This window comes from Diadema antillarum, unplaced genomic scaffold (genome assembly GCF_040938485.1).
Source record: "Diadema antillarum isolate AM-2024a unplaced genomic scaffold, OU_Dant_1.0 scf00000013, whole genome shotgun sequence".
NCBI lineage: Eukaryota > Metazoa > Echinodermata > Echinoidea > Diadematoida > Diadematidae > Diadema > Diadema antillarum.
The window spans coordinates 1,229,287-1,243,804 of NW_027270902.1; the positions used below are offsets into that span (position 1 = coordinate 1,229,287).

General features: G+C 38.0%; 1 protein-coding gene across 1 annotated transcript; it reads right to left on the reverse strand.

Annotated features, from left to right (window-relative positions):
* Positions 1-12,129: 12,129 nt before the first annotated feature.
* On the reverse strand, positions 12,130-14,383 carry LOC139721377 (uncharacterized; the record flags this gene model as incomplete). The annotated part of the gene is made up of 1 exon (XM_071632694.1): positions 12,130-14,383. A coding segment is annotated over one exon (975 nt), but the record flags the coding sequence as incomplete, so codon positions are not given.
* Between the last annotated feature and the right edge of the window lie 135 nt (positions 14,384-14,518).

A 14,518-nucleotide genomic window follows, 5' to 3' on the forward strand; every position in this document is an offset into this window, starting at 1 on the left:
TCCCTGTGTCTGGCATTTTCTTGTCGGCAGTCGCGGAATCACATCAACAGACTTACAATACAGCGTGTCCCAGAAAAAAAACGGAACCGGGTTTCCATGCACTTTTTTTACTATCGAAATCATACATGTTCTTCATGAGATATACATCAATGGAAAGATAAACTTTTTCTTCTTTCGTTTGATATACAACTTAACGTTCATCGTTCATGCATGACTGAGTTAAAACAATGAACAGTGGTGCTACCAAATTTTCATTTGCACGCGCAAATGGTGACTTGAAGTGAAATTTTCAGACTTTTAACGTTACGTTTTCGAAAAACAAAATTCATAATCCAAATATTCATATCTTCTTCTTTCATATGAGACCCTGCGCGTCAAATATGAATAACGTATGCTTGAGAAAAATTTGCATGAAAACATGCTTCATTTCTACCGATTCTACTCTCTAAAAAAAATCGAGTGAAAATGTTCACTCTAAAAAGAGTGAATACAAAAAAGAGTGAATTTCGAGTGAAATTGGAGTGAAGTTTGAGTGAAAGTGCTCATTTTCACTCATTTTGGAGTGACGTCAGGGATCACTCCAAAATCTTCGAGTGATCCCTGACGTCACTCCAAAATGAGTGAAAATGAGCATTTTCACTCAAAATTCACTCCAATTTCACTCGAAATTCACTCTTTTTTGTATTCACTCTTTTTAGAGTGAAAATTTTCACTCGATTTTTTTTAGAGAGTACGGATGGTCGAAAAACGAGCATTCAGCTCTCCCGACTTAGCATTAGACAATAGGCTCATGTGCACCATTGAATTCACACAAAACAACCGCAGTGCTACAGTGAATGTTGTGGGGGGGGGGGGTATTTACAGAGAATGCTGTATGAGACGGAAAGCCCTTTGATGTCTTTTATTAATTAGAATAAGCTATGAGACATAACCAAGAATTGAAGAATAATGTCGTGAGTATATTCAGGCTGCACGCAGTCCAATGGCTATGGGAAATCAACATTACAACAATGATATACATTTCGATGATTTTGTACCTCAAACTTATTTCACTGTTTTCATTCCTCTCCACCTTTCCCTAACGCGTGGTTAGTCCTTCATCACTGACAGGGTTTTGAAGTTTTTGAAGGGGGAGGTGAAGCAGAAAGAGAGAGTACATCACTTTGTTTATCACTGAACTTGCGCTTCTAACATTTCAAAGGTACTAGTGCAGGGCAGAAAGTCGTCTTTTTTGTTCTTTTTTTTTTTTTTGGGGGGGGGGGGCTTGGAAGGTTTTTTTCGGTCCGTTGATCCCACCCCACCTTCCCAAACATTCCGCTGTTGAACACCCTTTGCTCTGTAGTTAGCTGCATGGTCAGGTAAGCTCATGATCATGAGCTAATTAACGACCCTATTCATAACCGAACCGTCTGTAACAGTCCTTTTTACCCCTCCCTTCATGTTTGTGTAAATATTGAAGCATGCAGGCCATTGTTAATCTGCCAAGTTGGGCAGGTGTCGGGAAAGCTAACTGGCTCCTTATTTACTATCTATCTATCTGGGTAAAATGGAAGCATATTTTCAAATTAAGTTTTCTCGAGCAGGCGTTGATTATTTTTTTATGCCTGGGACATCATATGAAAGAAAAAAGAGTGGATATTAAGGCTATGATTTTATTTTTTTGCAAAAGATTGCTGACAAAGTCTGAAAACATCATCCAAAGTCGCTATTTGCTCGTGCAAATGGAAATTTAGTAGCATTACTGTCTATTGTTCTCAGTCATGCACGAATTTTGAACAATGAGTTGTGCATCAAATGAAAGAAGAAAAGTTTCTCTTTCCATTGATGTATATTTCATAAAGAAAATGTCTGAATTCGATAGTAAAAAAGTACATTGAAACCCGGTTTCGTTTTTTCTGGGACACGTTGTATTATGAACGAACAAAGACATGCTGTATCAAATAGGCCTACATAGGAGAGGGATCTGAGCAACAGGGTCATTTTGTTCCCTTACCATGTGGCATCTACTGTGCTTATCAATGTGTAAAATAAGTGAATAAACGAATAAAAGATAAATAATTAAATAGTTAATTAAAAAAATATATATACACATACATTGTGAGATATGAAAAATCGGTGCATAGCTTTGACATCATTATTTGTCTCACTGTTCCTCCTTTTCACAGGTACATGTATACGTGTATATATCATATATACATACATATATTTATGTATGTATATATATATATATATATACATATATATATATGTATATATATATATATATATATATATATATATATGTATATACATATATATGGTTGCGCCAAAAACGAAAAAAAAAAAAGAGAAGAAAACGTGATGATGACGCGGACAAAATGACGTTTATTGTGTTCACACATGTCATTTTATATTTAGCAGGCAAAATGTTAGACGGCGCTGGGCTGCAATTTCTTTCGTTCTGAAGCGATCGCCGATTGGATCATAAGAGGGCGCCAACGGTTTCGAACATGGGGGAGGGGGCAGAAAACCAATTCAAACAAGATACGAACAAAACATGATGATGACGCGGACAAAATGACAACGTTTATTGTTGACGTTGTTCGCACATGTCAGTCAATAATTACTTGAATTATCAACCACACACTGAAGAGAATCCCGTACTTCCTATATACGACCATGTTCAGAAAATGCTCACACTGATTTGTAAGTTTTATCAAGCTTATGGATTCAATTGTCGCATGATCTATTATTTTATATACAGGGCAAGCCACCATATAACAGTGTGCCAGCATTGTATGATTTACAAGTACAACGAACTATGAGATAAGTGCAATGTTTCCTACACAGAAGTATACAAATTGTTTTGTAAGCTAAAATACATAGATTTTCGGGTCGCTCGCTGCGCTCGCTCGCCAAAATTTATCAAAATTCATTACATTTCAATCACCCTCAAAAGACCCCTTTTACGTGCTTGAAAAAGCATATCATGTGGACTTTTGTAAGACCCTACTGGGATGGGGTTGGAGTTGGACACTTTCTCAGAAATTAGGGGCGCAATTTTCGCGCTTGCCCCGGGGCGCCGTTTTCATTCGATACGCAAGTGTATAATAAATGTATTATGTATTATATTTATATATATATATGAAAAATATGGAAAATGAGTGAAATTTCACCATAATCTCCACTTGACCTTTGACCCCATGGCTCAAAACTTTTCCTACATAATCACTGTGTGGTATACATAATACATGTATGTTGCACAAAATTCAAGTCTGCCAACCTCAGTGAGAGTTTGGAGTGAGACGCTGTGAGGGGGTGGGAATGGTGTCAAGGGTAGTGTCTCCCCCATCCCCCAACATTGATTATATGAGCTGAAATTCAACTGAATTGTTTTAAAAGTTTAATCCACAACATTTTGTACAGATTCTTATGAAAATTTGCCATTGTCATGGCAACTCAATATGCCTACCAACGAAAAATGTGTCTTGCACATCTACCTTAGATAGAATTCACACATGCCAAATTTGGGGTCAATTGCTCATATTGAGAGATTACTCTAGTAGTTCAATCAACAAGATTCTGCAACAATTCAAACCGACTGCCTGCCCAACCAACCAGCCACCCGACCTCAGTGATTCCTACCCCATACACACTATAATTAATGTGTGTGTGGGGGGGGGGGGGGGTGTACAGAGTGCTGGACAGACAAAAAGAAAAACAAATTGCCCCTGTTGCCACTTCATGGCAGAGGCACAAGATGTAAGATGTAAAACTGGATACTTTCGCCTGACTTATTTTTTACCTTCAATGGAGTAAGAATAGTTTCACATTATCAGGAGGTCTCGGGTTTGAATCCCAATGGAATCCCATTTTCTTTGCTCATTTTTCCACTAATAAACTATAGTCATTTCTGGTCAGTTTCCTTCTCTCTGCATTTGTTACATACTCAAAAGTTACATCACTTTGGTGATCCCCTGCATTTACTCCAAAGTTGAATTATCCTTCAAATTTATGTCAGGTTCAAGTGTGTGCGTGTGTGTCACAGTCACACACATACACACTGCTATAGCTTCTGACCATTCGAGCAATGAGAATTACGGGTTTCTGAGACAAACACTGTACTAGGGCTTTCTATAGCTCAGTCGGTAGAACACCGGGCTAGCAATCCGGAGGTCTGGGTTTGAATCCCGATGGAATCCTATTTTCTTTGCTCATTTTTCCGCTGTTTTTAATTCCATGGAATCAGACATCAACTATTATAAAATCGGCTTAGAATCTCTGCAATCTGATTGGTCAATTGTCATGCATTGATTTTACTGATCCACAATGAGCCATGCCTCCGGTAAAATCTGTCGCATGGCTCAAGTCTTGTTTAGTATAGTAGGTGTACCGGACGCACAATGAGGAAAATGCTTATACATGTATTTCATGAATTTACGGGTCCATTTTATAACACAAATGATGCACGGGCCTATTTCGTGGATCAGTGAGAATTGGATGCTTTCGTTTAACTGTGGAACAGTCTAAAACCCACTCGCCGCAGTCGTGGATTTAAATAGTTCCAAAGTTAACTCCCGCAGCCAATACTCCCCGATCCACTCTGTCCTGTGCATCATTTGTATACTGGAACATATGGTACGCAAAAATATTTGCATGCTTTTACTTCCGCACTAGTTTCTGGTTAATGCGTGAAATGTGTACAAATTTCAACGCCGCAAAAACTTCCCCTTTTACAGTATACAGGAAACATTTAGTAAATATGACACAACAAACAATTGTATGCGTATATACTCTTTCAATTTTAATTTCCACTGCTCAAATCTTGGGGGATTTTTTTTCTCTTTCTCTCTCTCTCTCACACACACACACACACACACACACACACACTCTATCTATCTATCTATCTATCTATCTCTCTATCCCCATAAAAGTACAAGAAAAAATGAAATGTTGCGACTATTTGTCACAAAGAGTAATTTTCACCTATATAATGTGGAAATAAAGTTACTTTCATCCACACAGAATGAGTGTTATTCTCTTCACTCTGTCTTGACAGGAATATAGTCATGTCAACTTTGTCACACAGCTAATTCATTCTGCAGACGTACAATCAGTATCCTCCTCCAAGTGTGGTAATATACTTAGCAAGCCAGTCATTAGTTACATCATGAATATTTGTGATGAATGCACATTTCATGATTACAGAAAAGCATCATCACACAGGCCTACTGGAATTCACAAAATGGTTCTGTGATATTGAAATGCAGCATGCTATATCCGCATGTCACTAAAATATCCATACCAAAATCCAATTCCAACTGACAGTTGTACAACTAACATAAAGTTTGATGGCACACTGTTTATCATTTATATTGTTATTATTGTCTTTATTGAATAAATGAAGAAATCTTTGGGTAAAGATTTCATCACTGTTTACAGATTTAAGTAGCTGTGTTATCACACAATTCAATATACAAGTACTTGAATAGATCACAAAAGATAATTGGTCACAAATGAAGTGAGCAAAATGTGCATGCAACTTTCTGACTCAATATTGACTATTTTGAAAGAAGACTTTACTAATAAATGCAGTGTATGTCTGTACTGTCTAGTCTCCATTTCAGTAGCTGGTTTAATTATGTTGGGCCTACAGCTTGATAAGCTTCACTGAGACAAGAAGTGCTCTACATTTCAGAAGTCAGGTTTTATGATTTAGCTACCAGATTTGCAAGTTAAATTTGACTGAAACTTAAGAAAGATCATACTTGCAGTTAATGGAAATAAAATGTATTCAAAAGTCATTGTATTTAGAACACAAGGTATTTGAAGTACCATATCAAGTTGTATTTTTCATATTTCTTCTTTACATATAATTTTCTATCAATATAAAGCAAAGTATTCATATCATCAAAACATAGTTATTTCAATAACATGTCTTGTTACTCAAATGGCAAATGCCCTAATAGAAACAACTTTACCAAGAAAAATAAGATTCCAGAAAAATAGTGCATACAAAAGGACAAATGCTAAAAAATGAAGGCCACATTGAAAGGGATCTTGTCATCATTAGGATATGAACACTCAGACAGACAGGGAGAAATCAAGGCACTTGTAAGAACACTATCTATCCAATTCCAAATCACTGTCTGTCTACATCATGACCAAAAATTTTCAAAAATACATGGCAAAGAGCAATAATTTCATGAATGTCAAAACTCAGACTCGTAACAGTTAATCATTGGGTGTCTCTATACCTTTCCCAGCTAACTTTGTTGGATGCATTTCTCACAGTTCGATGATTGGTAAAGCCGTTTGCATTCATACTTTTGCTTCACTGTGGATTAGTTACGTTTTAGAGAGTTTGTGTGAACATGTGTCTCTGTGTGTATTTAGAATAGTGTGAGTTCAAAGATGTGTGTCTGTGTGTGTCTGTGTGTGTGTTTGTGTGTGTCTGTATGTGTGTGGAGAGAGGGAGAAAGAGAAAAAAAATGGGGATATGTATGGAGGTTTGGGGTAGATAGAGTAGTGTGTGAGTGAAGGGAGTTATGTGTATAGAGATAGGGGCACATATGGAGTAAAGACAAATGCCACAGTTCCATATTACCTCCATAAAAAGTATGATTTTGGCAAGAGAATCCAATGATTAAACTTTGACACACTATTGCCTTGTTTCTACAAGCTGCTGAGCAGTGGCTTCTAGGGTTAAAGTAATCAAAAGCTTGGCTGGAACTCCATGTGATGCCATTACTCGATATACATCACTGCTGGGTGACTACTGAAAGTTTCTCATCTGATAGAAGCATGACATACATTGTACATTAACATCAGCTCAACAATTTGCTTCTCCGGAAAGTGGACATACACTGTACAATGACACTTTGGAATGTTCAGATAGAATATTGCTTGTTTATGCAATATATTTGGGAAATATACATGGAAATATATTTTGTATATGTACAAAGAAATGGTGACTAAAATTTAATGCTTAATTCTACAGAAAATGACAGATGACTTTTGAAGTAAGTCATACTAATTTCTTACAAGTAACAGGTAAATTAGATATTTGCTTGAATAATAAGTAGCCATAACATCAAAAACAAAATTAGATGATTCTACACTACACTGCTGGTCATGGAAGCCACATTACCAATATTTGCATTGACAGAATTGTGGCAATACGCTAGTCTTGATGTTCACAAGTAACAATCATTGAAAAGTTGCATTACCAAAACCTTCTCATTCCAAGACAGGATAAGATTTCTAATCTCACTGGTTTTCAAACCACAAGAACTGCAATTTCCAGGTTAACAAAACACATGAATTGCTATATTAATGCAGCAAAGATTCTGTCCTACCTCACTTAAAGCCTGTAGTGTGGGTATCCATGGAGGAGGAAGGCTGGCCTAGCTTGGATATATTCAAGAATCATCACAAAGAATTGAGTACAGCTTTACCACTAATCTCTGTGTAAGTACACACACAGCTAAAGAATCTCGGCTGCAGTTGACCGTTACCAATGAGTGTACACTCTGATTCGCTGATGGGTGCTATCTGTGGTTTTCAAATGTACCCTTATGGGTGCTATCTGTGGTTTTCAAATGTACCCTAATGGGTGCTATCTGTGGTTTTCAAATGTACCCCAATGGGCAGCGAGTGAATCAGGCCTCCCATGAATGCCAAAGCTACCAGTAATAGCTTGCCTTGCCAAGATAATGTCAGATATACAAACAATGGAGGTTGATTGGTCTTATTATGTACCACCATGATAGGAATGCTTCAAAGCATATGACTGAACACGCAAGATCCATCTTTTTATTCAATCACAAAGAACTGAGTTCTGTAATGTCATATACTGTACACACCATATATTTAGCGTGTCTAATTTTTTTGTGAATCGGGACTTCCCGACAATTTCGCAAGTGTTTAAATCGCAATGGAAAGTACAGCAATGCACAAAGAAATGTACATTTTGCACACATGTATGCTGCATTCATGTCGGGATCAGAGTTACCAGGTAATATTTTTGCACGTGGTTCAATTCATGAAGTAGCAGCCAACTAGCGAAACTGGGAAAAATAGAAACCTGGCAAAATATATGTGTATACAGTAACACAGTACACAGCTCTTCCTTCCACCTATATATCAAAAGCCATAAACATCACCTAGCAAGTGTTCAAATTCCTAGCATGTTTAGATCACATGCATTAGTATTTCTGACATGACTTCTCTATAACCAGCATTCTCTTTTCATTTCTCATCAGGTTGGACACTGGCAAAGAATCTTTGAACTCAAATAACACTAACAAAACACCACTACAAAACATTGAGTTTGGATTTTCATGTCCTTATAATTATGGTGTTTTAAATCCTACAACAGGTCACATGACTGTCTAGTTAAGTCTTAATATCAAGGCCACAAACATTCTTTTCACATATTGGAATGGTACAACCATCTCAAACAACACTGACTTTTTGTTCTTCTTCAGAAACAAACATTACATGTTATAATACAAGCATACTTTTTTTTTGTACAGCTTCTTTATAATATATCTTGACATGTATAAACCATGAAAATAAGTCACTCTCTCTACAGATTTTTGTAGTTGAAGGTTAAAGTTGTTCTTATACCTGAGCAAATGTAAGTCTTAATTGATTGTTAATGCTTAGATAGTATTTATACTCTTATAAATGCAAAGAATGAAAATAAATGTTGACTATATTTTGTACATGGAATATATATATGAGGATTCTCTTATATGAAAAAGAAAAAAAAAGGAGAGAAACATTACATACAGCAATATGATTACGTCAAATGCATTTGGCAATTCAAAGAGTACACACAAGTCATGTAACCAGACTGAGATACACCAGCGTAATGTACCAAAGCAGGCAGCTCTAGAGAAGTGTTGATCGAATGGTGCACAAGATATACAGGAATATTTACAGAGGCTCCATTCTGGCAGCGTTTGAAGACAAGACTTCCACTGACCACATGTGACTGTGCTTTCCACAGGTAAGTATGTAAGGACTGGGCAGTGTGGGTTTCATACTGGTAGTGAGATCAATATTACTCAGCTACAGTAGGAAAGAAACAAAAACTACCTGGTACTCAGCAGTATGGCAGTGCCAAGTGAGTAGTCTGTGTGAAAGTTGTAGGCTCTGTCTGATCATTGATTTAAATTTGAGAATTGTGCACCTTCCAATTCATTCTACACTACACATCCCATTGTTTGCATCACAGTCATACAAGTGTCAATCAAGGACACCTTTTCTCTACTTTTTCTATTCATCAAAGAGATCTGTGAGGTGAGAAATCTTACAATATTGCAGAGTTCAAACAGTGATAACATCCATGGATAAATGACCATAATCATGTTTAAACAACAATTACAACAGCCCAAATAGGTGATCTGCCCACGTGACAGGTCATCACTCCATTACAGTCATCATTCCAGATCAAACTTTTACATCCATTTTTGTTGCCGTGTCACTTAAACCTGTCAGTAATTAGAACCTGAGGCAATTAAAGCAAGTGGTATCTGGAAAGTTTGCTCTATCATTAAATATGCAATTTCCCATCTCTTGAAATACAGGAAATATCTGAAGTGTTTCAAACTCAAGGCTAAGTGGTGTGAATTCATCTGCAGTCAGAACCTACACAGAGCTCACTATGTTAACATGGCATCATCATATCATAGTGTAACACAAGACTGTGAGATTAGTGACAACAGACTAGAATGACACACAGAGACATCAAGCAGTGATCACTATTGTGTGTCTGATAAACTGTGTTGACTAACATAAATCATTACATAATGAGCCTACATTGCAACAAAATACGACATGACAAGTTAACCTGTGATACACTGCTGCACTGGTACCATCAGTGTATAAACACAAGGATGTGATATGTGCAGTCAAGTGGGGCTCAATGACCTTTTCACACACAATGAATAAAAAAACCAAAAAAACACAATAATGTAACAAGCTGCACATCAATGTAACAATCATATCCACTTAAGATAGATAATGTAATCATTCATCACAGTAACACTCTTTGGTTTGAGTGATCTCATTTGAGTAGAATACTACCAATATCATAATCATTCAGACAACTCATATAATAACATCTTATATAACATTCACATTTTGCCCCCGTTGCTTATCACCACAAATCAGCCATAAACATCAATTGATATCTACTGCAAGACATGTTCTTGCAGCTTGGAAACAATCTTGCCTAAAAAACAAACAAATAAACAACAAAATACTGCTGCACACACACATACATAAGACTATGTAATAAGTGAGGAAAATATGCATTTGAACCAGTATTTTCAAAGGTAAGTCCAAACAGACTTGTATTGATTGCTAATTCAATTTTTTTTCTTTTTTACTTGTGCGTCAACACACATCTAAGACTGAATTGCTATCATAAAATGATTCCTCCTATAGAAAAAAGTTGGCTAGATGTTCCTAGAGATTCTAAGTGCAGCACTGACAGTATCAATGAAAAATACTGAAATCATACATAGGAAGTTGTAGTAATGCACAAGTCAATGGTAAGTACATCATCAGCTATGAAGCAAGAACAAATCACACATCAGTGTATGGAAAGTCGTTACAAGGTTCATCTTCGAACTTGGAATGGCCACATTCACCTTGTCAGTTATAATCATCTTGTGCACAAATATGAGAAGACATGAAGTGGAATGAAGGCCGCAATCAGTCCTGACAGGCAACCCTCTATAGCAGTCTCTAGATCTCTTGTCAAATGATCATAGAAAGTACCACCTTAACTTGGCTCAACAATATTTGGTGGATTAATTCATACAATTGTCATATCCAGATACAAGGCAAGTGCCAAAATATGTCTCGCCCATTCGCGTAGAAGAAATTAATGTTTTTCCAACTCCCGGAAGTTCATTGACTCCGACTATGACCTTTGACCTTGTGGTGACCTTAACTCCCCATGGGACATTTACCAGCCAAGTTTGGTCACAAATGGACATATGGAGCAAAAGTTATGAGCCATAATCGAAACATGAGCCATAATCGAAACACGCCGTAAACACGTAACACTGGGCCCTAAAAGTTCGTTGACCCCTGTCTGTGACCTTTGACCTTGTGATGAACTTCAACTCCCCAAGGGACATCTACCATCCAAGTTTGGTCACAAACGAACATAAGGATCAAAAGTTATGAGCCATAATCGAGACGTGCCGTAAAAACTTAACATTGGGCCCTAAAAGTTTGTTGACCCGTCTGTGACCTTTGACCTTGTGGTGACCTTCAACTTCGGTCACAGACATATACATCAAAAGTTATGAGCCATAATTGAAACACGCTGTAAAAACTTAACAATGTGCCCCAAAGTTCATTGATCCCTGCCTGTGACCTTTGACTTTGAGGTGACCTTCATGTTTGGTAAAATGTGTAACTTTGTATAACCACTCTTCCCTCCAAGTTTGACTGAAATTGAAGTCCTCAGTAGAGAGTTATTCAAGCTTTTGTAGCATTACTGACAGACGGACAGACGCCGCTGACGATCCCATTGGGTGCGTTCGAGCGTTCTAAAGTGAACCAAAGCGAACTGAACCAAAGCGTTCCGTACCAAACTGTGCCAGTTTTGGAGTGTTCGAGCGTTCTGTGAAGAAAGCGTACCTCACGAGTTATTTTTAGAAAAGGTCATGCATTTTTGTAGCAAGAATGTCATCCACCTGGTGCTTGAACAACTTACAGCTGTCCCGAACAAAAAGAATGATGTCTTTCCGTTGTGACGTATGCGCATGATACGCGCATGCTTTACAACGAACTTTTGGTACGCTTTGGTACGCTTTTGGAGCACATCGGGAGGTGGTCCACATTTGGCTCGGTACAGTACGGTACAGTACACTTTAGGAGCATTTGAACGCTCCTCTGGCACGGGTACGGTACGGTACAGTTCGCTTTAGGAGAGCATTCGAACGCACCCTTAGTCTCCCCGCACCTCCGGTGGGCTGGACAAAAACACTGACTTAAGCCCATTCCTCATTACAGTTTTGTTTTGTTTTGTTTTGGTCGTTTTGTTGTTGTTGTTGTTGGAGGTTTTGGGGCTTTTTTTTTGGGGGGGGGGTCCTATACTTGTTTTCAACTATACCCTTTCCAGACATAATGTGCACTGTTATGCAAAGGCAATTTGGAGTGCACATGAAAGTATCAATTCGTCCTGCCAGTCCCTGATACACAAATGTAAATTTCTGTTGACATTTGATTTTTGTAGTTCAAGGTGGTCACTTCTTTCGTAGGAGGCTTTAAATTTGAGAGTTTAAGGCAACTTTGTGCAGCATCGGAATGCAATGTTGGGCTTATAGATATTTTCATTGCTTTATGAAAGACAAGATGGCACCCCTCATCCTCAAAAACCTGCAGCAAATTACATTTTAAGTCCTGCACACTATTGTAAAATACTATCTCAATATTTTTTTTTTCACACAACTTTTACATAATGGCGGTTTTGAACCTATTACTGTCCAGTACTTTCACCCTGATAGACTCACAGGTAGTCACCAGAAGCTGTGTGTTCTAAGGCCAGAATATACAATCCTCTCAAAAAAGCTTTCATTTAACTCTTTAGATTTGTGTCACACAGTTTTTATCTGAAGTAATAAAGGAAAGCTACAAGCATCTGATAGGAAATGCTGGAAGTCTCTCATCATACAGTAACAAAACAAAAAGGACAGGACTTTTTTTCTCTGCAGTTCGAGTGTGACTAACAAAGATAGATCCCTTCAAAAACTAAAATACTTTTATTCACACAGTCATTCATAGGGTCATTTGGATAAACCTTGATCGGTCTTTTCCTGGGTTAAGTTGGACTAAAACAAATACAGTGCTTAATAAGTTTTTTCTACAAAACCAAAAAGAAAAACCAAGTACTTAGAGTGTCAGAAGCAAATGTCTTGGATGGACTTGTCCTTGCTTATCTGCAATGTCAGTACTTTATACAATCTAAAGTGAAGGTACATGTATTGTAATTACACTCTCACAAATAAAATACAAAAATACAAAATAATGATACCAATCAAGCTAATTCAAAGTTAAGTGCACATTTTAGAACTGCTGACACAAAATATTGGGAAGTCTTCTAGTGAAGCAATTGAAAGCTTCATCTTAATCTCTTGCTAAAATTCCTGCAGGTATATACTTTCATTCTCATAAACCAGTGAGAGCACTATGGTTCCTTACTCATCAAAATGCTTATATTAGGATTGTTGTCATAAACGTCTATCACTTTGTCCTCTCGTCTGCATGAATCACATTGCTGTAACATACAGGTCGTACAAATTGCAATTCATTACAGAAATAGAATTGTAGCACAACTAACTTTACAGTGACAATAGACAACATGTACACTTTGACTTCTGTTACTGTCATGTCATAAAACTTAATTTTCCCTATCTGTCACATCAAGGCCAATGACCCCATTCAGACTAGTTGTCTCCTTGACAACCGCATCAACTTTCTGTGAGCGACGGGATTTGGTCTCCCTCTGTGGCAGTGGAGTGTCCACATGCCCCTCCACTTCACCATTTGAAATGGCACCATTAACAGGATGAATGTCTCCATTCATTAAATGACCATTTACCATCTTGGGCTCCCCCTCTGCACTCTTCTCATGTTTATTTTTCACCTCCAAACTTGCCTGGTCTTCCTTCTCTGAGCCAAGGTGATTGGACACGATATCCTTGCTATTCCTCTCCTCCTTCTCTTCCTCTTCTTTACTGCTCTCTTTTACCATCACCTCCTTGTCCTGAGATTTTTCACTGTTTGACTTATTTTCAGTCTGGGTAACTTTCACCTCAGACACAGCTTCTTCAGACTCTGTCCTCTTACTAGATGTCACACCTGTCTGTGCCTCTGATTCTATACCTTCTTGAATATCTTCTGAATTTCCACTTACAGCATTCGTCTTCTCAGCACCCAGCTCCTCTTGTCTCCGACGGTTTTTGTGTCGCCTGCGTACATTTTTGTTTGACCGTACTGGCTCGCTCTGCTCACTACCTGCTGGGACATGTGACTGTTTCTGTCCTTGGTTTAATTGTGACCCTTGACCTTGGTGTGATACTGGTCTGGGCTTGGACCCCTGCTGTCCTTGCTTGGACCCATGTTGACCTTGAGACCTGTCATGCCGGGCCTGGTTTCTACCCTGCTGCTTGCTAGAGGTCTGGGCTGGAGTGTCTTGGTTTACACCTTGGGATTGACCTCTGACATGGCTTTCAGAGGATTCTGGTCTCTTGTTCTGTGGTTTTGACCTTTCAACTCGTTGGCTCTGATCCTTGGTCTGATTACCATCTGGTTGATTAGCAGCCTTAGGATTTCTCGGTCCTTTGCGACCCTGAATTCGAAGAATCAAGGATGTCAAGATTGTCAATTAAAACATACCAGGAATAAGGCTGCATGCAATTAAAACATGCCTTCACATATCTCAAATTTCACTCCAAAACTCTGCAACACAGAAACCAACAATTTACTCCAGTGTAAATATAATCAACTG